At 52.4% G+C, this 10,087-nt stretch overlaps 1 protein-coding gene across 1 annotated transcript; it reads left to right on the forward strand.

Moving 5' to 3' along the window:
• Positions 1–5,186: 5,186 nt before the first annotated feature.
• Positions 5,187–8,072, forward strand: SLITRK5 (SLIT and NTRK like family member 5). The gene has a single exon (XM_052650323.1). The coding sequence runs from the start codon at positions 5,187–5,189 to the stop codon at positions 8,070–8,072; it is 2,886 nt and encodes a 961-aa protein (XP_052506283.1).
• Positions 8,073–10,087: the final 2,015 nt, after the last annotated feature.

The raw sequence follows: 10,087 nt of genomic DNA on the forward strand, positions 1-10,087 counted from the left end.
AAAAAAAAGAAAAAGAAATTGCAAAATAGACTCAGAAGAAATTTCAAGAAATATTGCAAAACCTCAGAAGACTATCATACTCACCACCTCTAGAAAACTCTTTCTAATTCAACAGAGAGGATGTAGAAAGATATAATACTGGCAACGTGTGTATACTTATTTTTCAGAATTAATATTAATTGTATATGTAATCAGGGTATTATAACCACAATTTTACCCCAAATATTACCAAAAAGGACACGATATCAGTTATGTTTAAGACAACTATAAAAGATACTACATAATTAATTCCAAAATTAAGTAGGTAAAATACATTTAAGTGATAAAACTACCCAGTTATCAAAAGAACAGACACATGTGTAACAGCCTACACTGAAGCCACTTAGAACGATGCCTGGGATGGACTACAGCTCTAATATTAGCAACTGTGGAAATGTGCCTTATGAAGGTAAAGACTCCCTTTTGGGGAGGGAGCTGTTTGGTTTCATGAAAAGAACCAGGAATACTTACTGTAGAGAAGACGCTAGTAGAGTTTAGCAGGTGACTCTTCAAGAAACTTGCTTTCTATCCTTACTGCATTTATGTAGGGATTTCCAGCTTTTTAGTATACACCACATAATATTCACAATCTCTCTGAAAGTCGTTCACATCCCTTGTATCGCCTAGGCATACTTATCAAACGTAATTCTTAAAAAATAAAAAAGCGCCCTTGTTTGCAGCTAAGGTGGACCACTCCCTCTTCCAGGATCCTTTACAGGACAAGAGACAGCAGCAAGGGCTGTGTGAGTCTAATAAACGCGAAGTGGAAGGCAGACCATCAGCCCAGAGTTGGAATCATCTGTTCCTGACCACCGAGCAGCCTGAAACTGTCGGGGTTATTTCCACTCCTCCCTTTTTCAATCGGAGGGTTGCCTCAGTCCCACGCTCGTGTTACGCACATGGCCCAAGACTCCTCTGTCTCCCACGAAGGTGGCAGTCGGGGCGGTGGGGGGCGGGCGGCTGGGGGGCGGGTAGTGGGGAGGCTCGGGTTGCGCCGCCGGAGCCCGGGGACGCCTTCGCCCTCGGCTGCCATCTATCGGCCGCGGAGCGCCCGCTTCGCCCCGGGCCCATCATGTCTGCTGCAGCTTGGCTCGCACCAGCCGCGCGACAATAAACAAGTGCACCGGACGGGGCCCTGCGCCCACGCCGGAGCAGCTGCCTCAGAGACCCCCGCGAAGCTTACCGCGTGGCCACCTCCTCGCCGCCCGGGAGGGAAGACGCGACTTTTCTCTGAGTTTTTGGTTTTGGTTTTTTTTGTTTAAGAGCCGCCGGGCGGCCGGGACACGCCACAGGCTTTGAACAACGCTGTTCCTGCCCTCCCGGTCCCTCAAGGATGTCGGAGATAGAGAATCCCAAATAATCAAGATCGTGCGCCGCATCCAGAGAAGGAATAGAGGAAAAGCCCCTGCAAACACCCGGAGCGACGAAATGGCCAAGAGGATGCGGGAGCCTTCCACCCACTGACCAGGGGCCGCGGCGGCGGCGGGCTCGGCGCGGGGACACCGGCGGCGGGATCCCAGTGCGGTGGTCGCCGCTGCGCAGGTGGGGCGGAGGACGGCGCGGGAGCCGCAGCCGCCGCGGGAGCAGCCGAGGGGCCGGTGCCACCTTCGCTCGCCCCCTCTCTACCATGTACAGTGTGCGCTGCAAGAAGAAGGCGGGCGATGCATGCACACCCCTGCGCCCCGCTCCCTCTGGCTCGTCCCCGGGCGTGCGCCACTGACCAGGGGGGAATGTGGTGAAGACGGCGAGGACAGCCCAGGGGGGAGGGGAGGGCCGGCCCGCGCGAACCCAGGCCGGCGGGTGCCAGGGGCCGGAGGCGGCTGGAGGGGGCGGCGGCCGCTGTTGGCTCGGAGAAAGTTGGCCCCTAGGCAGATGGCAACAGTAAGTACCCGCCTGGGGGGCGGGGGGGCCGGTGCAGCGGACGATGCCGGGGACCCCAGGATCGCGCTGTGGCGCGGGCTTGGGAGCGAGTGTGCTAGTGAGCCTGAGTGTGAGCGGATGCGAGCGCTCGGCGAGGCTGACCGTCACGTTGGCTGGGCCGCCCGGGGCCAGGCAGGCAAGCCCGCTCGGCGTCCCCCTCCTCCGGCTCCGCGCCTCCTCCCCCCGCCCCCCACCCCCCCCGCCGCCCAGCAGCTCTCTCCCCGCCCCGCCCGGCTCCCGGCCCCTACAGCGCGGCGCCTAGACCGCCGGTCCTCCGCCGCCCCCTCCCCCTCCCTTCCCAGCCCGCCGCTCCCGATCGTTTCCCCCCACCACCACCCGCCCCGACTCTCCCCCCACACCCCGCTGCCCGCTCCAACTACCACGGAGAGCTCCGGGGAGAGCCTTTCGGGGAGCCCCGGAACCCTCGGTCGCCACGGCGGCGGCGGCCCGGGGCTGGCGGCGTCCGGGCGCCTCTTTCCTCGCAGCCGCCGGGATCGCGGTGCTCGCGCCGCCTGGACTCCCGAGCCCTAGTGCATACTCCAAAGAGGTTTTTTTTTTTTTTTCTTTTTGCAAGGGTGGCTATGATGAGTGGGCCTTGGAGATGTGAGACGGGGTAAGTCGGCCGTTTACTTTGCCGAAGAGGCTCCAGCGTGTGTGTGTGTGTGTGTGTGTGTCTCTGTGTGTGTGTCTGTTTGTGTGGCGGCCGGGTGGCTGTCTTCCCCTCTCCTCCCGCCCCTCCTTCCTCCCCTTTCCCGGCCTTCGCTTTGGGGCGGGATGGGGGAGGGGGAGCCTCGCGTTCTGGAACTCCGGGGGCTCCTGCCTGGGGACCGCCGTGGGAGCACCTGCGCCCCGGAGCCGCGGGTCCGGCCTGGGTGCCGGACTTCAGCCCACCCGGCCCCACGCTGCTTCATGCTGAGATGCTTAGGACGACGATCCAGGGTTTAATTCTTTGTGGGCAGGAGGGGGGAAACAGATACAGCTTCCCCGCCCCCGCTCTCCAAAAAAGAAAAAAAAAAAAAAGAAAGAAAAAATCTGAGACTCTGAGAATGTGCAGCCTCCCGGCGAATTTACATCGGAGGTGCGTTTCCCAGTCAGAAATGTCAGCCTTGCCCGGCTCATTCAACTTTATTTGCTCAAATTTTCGGGCTCCTTTGATAGCAGGGAGGAGGGAATCGGGAGTGGGGTGAGAAGGAAGCTCTTCGACCCTGGCGAGCCAGAACTGAATTAAAGTTGTAAACGCTCAAGTTTAATATTGGCTGGACACGTTTGGCGATGGGCTGTCAGAGCGGCTGGGAGGTGAATGGGGGCGAGGAAGCGCCGGGCAGGAGGGGGAGGGGACCCAGCCCCCGCTGAATGGCTGTGCCGATTTGATCCAGCGGTGAACGGCGATTTCAAGGTAAACGTTTTGCTGTCATAGAGAGTGTCTGTGCCGCTGTTAAGCCAGGAAGTGTTTTGTCGCTGCGTTGGGAGGTCGAGGATACTTGCAAGGTTTAGACACTGTGGGTTCCCATTCGTCTCGACACGTCTGGGTGACCACACGTGAATGATTCGCAGGCACACTTGCACACGTGCGTGCGAATGCAGGGGCTCTTCATAACGCGGGCTGGAGTCGACTCGGGGATCCAGATCATGGTCTTCAGGCTTGAACCCGTGCTTCAGAACCGTCTTGGCTTTAGTTAGGGGTTGCGATTCGACATCAGACTTCGGGAGTGGTGAGGCAGCGCCAAGCAAGGCTGGACAGAGAAAAAAAGGCATTGGTTCCACGAGCCCAGCATTTCTACCGAATGTTCCCTCTCCCCCTCCTTCCCCCAACCAACGCAACACACACTCGCACACACTCGCTCCATTTATGTCCTTTCCTTCTGAGCGCTGCTGTCGACTCGAAGTAGGAAATCGAAGGAAGCCTTTAAAGGGACAAAAAGAAAGCCAGAAAGAAAAGGGAGAGGAGGGTCAGATTGATTCCTTGGGGAGATGAAATTCGGATATTAATTAAAGCACTGACTTGTATCACTTGCTGTCTTCCCTTCTTTTCTCCCTTCTATTTTGCCTCTTCATCAGCCCACGTCCCCTTTCTGAGGGAAGAAGGTGGGGGGTGAAGGGGAGTAAAGCCTTGATAATTAAATACAATAAGCAACTCCAGTGGTGGGGATGTTGGTGAGGTGGTAGCTCAGTCCCAATCTTGCTAATTTGGTAGGGTTAGTTTTGCATACCGTGGCAGAGACGCGGAGACCGTGGTGAGGGAGGCTTTGGCGCTGGTCCTGGGTTTACTTTTAGCTGATTCCGGGTAAGCGGTGGGAACGCCTTCTTTAAACTCCAGGTACCCGGAGCTTGTTCCGGGATTGCGGATGCCTTCTCAGAGTTCTTTGTAATCCATCGTGAAGAACTATTTCAGTGGCTTAAAAATGCGGTTTAGTAGCGTCGCTGACATGATCAATGAGAAGTGGACGCAGGGCGCTCTCGGGGAGGCGCTGCTAAGTGGCACCGTGCATGCAATTAGGACGCTGATGTGCTTAATAGCGTGATAGTGAAGTCCACCATCAAAGCGAAAGCGCTCTCCTTTTTCTCCATGCTCAAAGCTCCCGAAGACAATTGGTCTTAAGAGCTTCTTCTGGATCCTTTTGATGCCTTATCTCGCATGCTTTTTGCCTCTGTGAAAAGTATTCTTTAGGTTCCCACCCTGGCATTTCCAGCGGTGGTTTTAAAATAGCCCAAGTATTGTGGCTCCTGGGCAAAACTGTGAAAATGGGAGACCTTCACGGTGAACTGTTAACTGAAGAGGTTTTGAAAGAAAGGCAGAGGGACTGGGTATAGGTGAGGGGGCAACCTGATAAAAATGGTACTTCTTTTCTCTAAAATTTAAATCGTGAATCTGAACTGACAGCCATTTTATGTATATTTATGGATTGGTTTTGAAAGGGGGGGGGGGGCAGGCAAGAACACTAAAACGGTACTTTGTCTAACCTGCCCTTGTCTTGTAAGGAGCAGCATGTTCCTGTTGTCATTAGAAAATGAAATCAACTTTTAAATCAAAGTGAATATCAGATTTTAATAAAGTCTAGAGAATGTCCATGTACCTCGGGGTGTGGGGTGTCATTACTCTCCCCTTCTTCTGGATGTCAGAAAAACAGTATTAGGAAGGAAAGAGACTTTCTGATTGATCCCTTAAGTTTTTGTCATATTCTGTTGTTTCCTTTTTTTTTCCCCCTCTCTCCCTTGCAGGAGATAAAATGCACACGTGCTGCCCCCCAGTAACTTTGGAACAGGATCTTCACAGAAAAATGCAGAGCTGGATGCTGCAGACTCTAGCGTTTGCTCTAACATCTCTCGTCCTTTCGTGTGCAGAAACCATCGATTATTATGGGGAAATCTGTGACAATGCATGTCCTTGTGAGGAAAAGGACGGCATTTTAACTGTGAGCTGTGAAAATCGGGGGATCATCAGCCTTTCAGAAATTAGCCCTCCCCGTTTCCCAATCTACCACCTCTTGTTGTCTGGAAACCTTTTGAGTCGTCTCTATCCCAATGAGTTTGTCAATTACACTGGGGCTTCGATTTTGCATCTGGGGAGCAATGTAATCCAGGACATTGAGACCGGGGCTTTCCACGGGCTGCGGGGTTTAAGGAGATTGCATCTGAACAATAATAAACTGGAACTTCTGCGTGATGATACCTTCCTTGGCTTGGAGAGCCTGGAGTACCTACAGGTCGATTACAATTACATCAGTGTCATTGAACCCAACGCTTTTGGGAAACTGCATTTGTTGCAGGTGCTTATTCTCAATGACAATCTCTTGTCCAGTTTACCCAACAACCTTTTCCGTTTTGTGCCGTTAACGCACTTGGACCTCCGGGGCAACCGGCTGAAACTTCTGCCCTACGTGGGGCTCTTGCAGCATATGGATAAAGTCGTGGAGTTACAACTGGAGGAAAACCCCTGGAATTGCTCCTGTGAGCTGATCTCCCTGAAGGATTGGTTAGACAGCATCTCCTACTCCGCCCTGGTGGGGGATGTGGTTTGTGAGACCCCCTTCCGCTTACACGGCCGGGACTTGGACGAAGTGTCCAAGCAGGAACTCTGCCCAAGGAAACTTATTTCGGACTACGAGATGAGGCCGCAGACGCCTCTGAGCACCACGGGGTACTTACATACCACCCCGGCCTCGGTGAATTCCGTGGCCACTTCTTCCTCTGCTGTTTACAAACCCCCCTTGAAGCCCCCTAAGGGGACTCGTCAACCCAATAAGCCCAGGGTGCGCCCCACCTCTCGGCAGCCCTCCAAGGACCTGGGCTATGGCAACTATGGACCCAGCATCGCCTACCAGACCAAATCTCCGGTGCCTTTGGAGTGTCCCACCGCGTGCACTTGCAACCTGCAAATCTCCGATCTGGGCCTCAATGTCAACTGCCAGGAGCGCAAGATCGAGAGCATCGCAGAGCTGCAGCCCAAGCCCTACAACCCCAAGAAAATGTATCTGACGGAGAACTACATCGCCCTGGTGCGCAGGAGTGACTTCCTGGAGGCCACGGGGCTGGACCTCCTCCACTTGGGCAACAACCGCATCTCCACGATCCAGGACCGCGCCTTCGGGGACCTCACCAACCTGAGGCGCCTCTACCTAAATGGCAACAGGATCGAGCGGCTGAGCCCGGAGCTGTTTTACGGCCTGCAGAGTCTGCAGTATCTCTTCCTCCAATACAACCTCATCCGCGAGATTCAACCTGGGACTTTCGACCCGGTCCCAAATCTCCAGCTGCTATTCCTGAACAACAACCTCCTGCAGACCTTGCCCTCAGGCGTCTTCTCAGGCCTGACTCTCCTGAGGCTCAATCTCAGGAGTAACCACTTCACTTCCTTGCCGGTGAGCGGAGTCCTGGACCAGCTGACGTCACTCATCCAAATCGACCTGCACGACAACCCTTGGGATTGTACCTGCGACGTGGTGGGCATGAAGCTGTGGGTGGAGCAGCTCAAAGCGGGCGTCCTGGTGGACGAGGTCATCTGCAAGTCGCCCAAGAAGTTCGCCGAGACGGATATGCGCTCCATTAAGTCGGAGCTGCTGTGCCCCGACTACTCGGACGTGGTGGTGTCCACGCCCGCGCCCTCGTCCATCCAGGTCCCCGTGAGGACCAGCGCGGTGACCCCTGCTGTGCGTCTGAACGGCACCGGGGCGCCCGCGGGCTTGGGCGCGGGCGGAGGCGCCGCGTCGTCGGTGCCCTTGTCTGTGCTGATCCTCAGCCTGCTGCTGGTTTTCATCATGTCCGTCTTCGTGGCTGCGGGGCTCTTCGTGCTCGTTGTCAAGCGCCGGAAGAAGCACCAGAGCGACCACGCCAGCACCCACAACTCCGACGTGAGCTCCTTCAACATGCAGTACAGCGTGTACGGCGGCGGAGGCGGCGGCGGCGGCGGCGGCGGCGCGGGGGTCCACCCGCACGCGCACGCGCAGCACCGCGCGCCGGCGCTGCCCAAGGTGAAGACGCCCGCGGGACACGTGTACGAGTACATCCCCCACCCCTTGGGCCACATGTGCAAAAACCCCATCTACCGCTCGCGGGAGGGCAACTCCGTGGAGGATTACAAAGACCTGCACGAGCTCAAGGTCACCTACAGCAGCAGCAACCACCACCTGCAGCAGCCGCCGCCGCCGCCGCAGCCGCAGCCCCCGCCCCCGGTGCAGCTGCAGCCGGCGGGGGAGGACGAGAGGCGGGAAAGCCACCACTTACGAAGCCCCGCCTATAGCGTCAGCACCATCGAGCCCCGGGAGGACCTGCTCTCGCCGGTGCAGGACGCCGATCGCTTTTACAGGGGCATTTTAGAACCGGACAAACACTGCGCCACCACCCCCGCTGGCAACAGCCTCCCGGAATACCCCAAATTCCCGTGCAGCCCCGCTGCTTACACCTTCTCCCCCAACTATGACCTGAGACGCCCCCATCAGTATTTGCACCCGGGGGCGGGGGACAGCAGGCTGAGGGAACCGGTGCTCTACAGCCCCCCCAGTTCTGTCTTTGTAGAACCCAACCGGAACGAGTATCTGGAGCTAAAAGCAAAACTAAACGTTGAGCCGGACTACCTCGAAGTGCTGGAAAAACAGACCACCTTTAGCCAGTTCTAAAAGGCAAAGAAACTCCCTTGGAGCTCTTGCATTTCAAACAAGCGAGCAGACACACACACCATGAACCCCATTAGATTCATTGTGTTGTTTCAACGTTTAGGGTGAAGTGCCTTGGCACGAGATTCTCAGCTACGGCGGAAGATACTGAAAGGGTGTGCAATTTCCTTTTAATATCACACGCGGGGAAACGTTTGTGTACACTGGGCACATCACTTTCTCTTCTTGCTTGTGGGGGAGGCGAGGAGAAGGGCTTTACGGAGGGCAGTTTGCTTCGCGGGTGACTTCTTAAAGGTCATAGTCATTTTTGTAGTGGTTGGAAATGTTGAGAATGGTGGAAGGTGACAGCGCATAGATTCTCCTCTTCCTCTTTTACTCTTTTCCCCTTCCCCTTCTCCCCCTTTGAGCCACGGGTGGGTCTAGATGGCTTTTGTGGAGAGATTAGCACACCCCCCAACTTTAATAGAAAGTTTGTTTTTTCTTTCTCTTTTTCCCGTCCCCATTCTCTCTCTCTTTCTTCTCTGCTTCCTCTCTTTTCTCTGCCTCCCTCCTCCTCATTCCTTTCCTTTCTTTTTAAAGGATGTGTTTGTATGCATTCTGGACATTTGAATTAAAAGATCAAAAGTATTGTGATCTTGAAAAGATCACCATAGATGTGGACAAATCATTAAAATTACAGAGCTATATGATCCATAATTGATTAGTCAAAATAACTTATTGATGAAATATACGAATATTTTATTGTAGCACCTATTTTTATATGCACATTTAGCATTTCTCTTTCCTTCACTATTTAGCCTATGATTTTCACAGAGGTGTCGCACTAGATCAGGAGCTGTATTTCCCAAACTGAAGTGATATCAGGAAGGCATTTAAAACCTTATTAAAAATATGAACTTACATCTTAAAAGTCAATGGAACCCACCCAATTTGATCTGTAATAAAAAAAAAATCGTATCCCAATGTATAAAAGAAAAATATTTAGGGCAATTAATTGGGCCATTCCAGTGAGAATCATGTGCAAGTTTCTGGTTTTATTAGAGAAGATTTAAAAGTATTTTTATTAGTCAACCAAAATGATGTATTGATTTGACTACTATTGTAGCCGATTTTTGATTGTTTAACCAAACCCAGTTGCATTTGTACAGATCCACGTGTGCTGGCACCTCAGAAGACCAAATGATGGACTGTACAAATCTCTATACAATGTCTTTATCCCTCTGGGCAGCAAGCAATGATGATAACCACAAACAGGATCTCTGTAAGATGGGGCTACTGTTGTTACAGTCTCATGTATCCCAGCACATGTAATTTTTTAAATAGTTTCTGAATAAACACTTGATAACTATGTCAAATATGAGGGACTGAAGTAATGATTACTTAAGTGCAAAGAAATAGCTGTGTGATTTAATGAATCGCCATTATTAATTTAAGACAGTAGCAAATTTCTATTCCTAAAATGTTCCCCTGTCCCCTAATGATCAAATTTATATAATTGCACCTTTGTTGGTTCAGGGAAGTATGGTTATCTAAATGTGTAATTTAATGTGCTCATTCATGAAATTTCAACTTTACTCCTTTTCCTTACTGAAGTATCCATCTAACATGCGGAGCATGGTAAGTAATGTACTGCATATTGATTTTGTATTTTGTCATACCAGTATTATTTATTTGGTCTACAATTTTGCATAGTTTACCCTGTGTAAAGCTACCTGCAACAACTGTGATGGGTACTTTTATCTCCAGTTGATCTATATCCTAAATGTCAAAATGTTGGTGAGTATAAACTGTTCATGTCTGAGTAAGGTTTGCAAGTGAATTAGATTATATTCAAGGGTAGAGAATATTTGGATTAATCTGAACCTTAAAGAGCCACATGCTTCATTGGTGTTTGGTACATGTCCGCATAATCTCACCTGCAATGTGTACAATGTCAAGGGCTGTTCATGAACTTTGTTTAAGGAACATTTTCTGTGGCATTCTGCCACAAAGAGGCAGCATTCACCCATGAGTAAATT

The sequence above is a fragment of the Budorcas taxicolor genome, chromosome 12 (genome assembly GCF_023091745.1).
Source record: "Budorcas taxicolor isolate Tak-1 chromosome 12, Takin1.1, whole genome shotgun sequence".
NCBI classification, from domain to species: Eukaryota; Metazoa; Chordata; class Mammalia; order Artiodactyla; family Bovidae; genus Budorcas; species Budorcas taxicolor.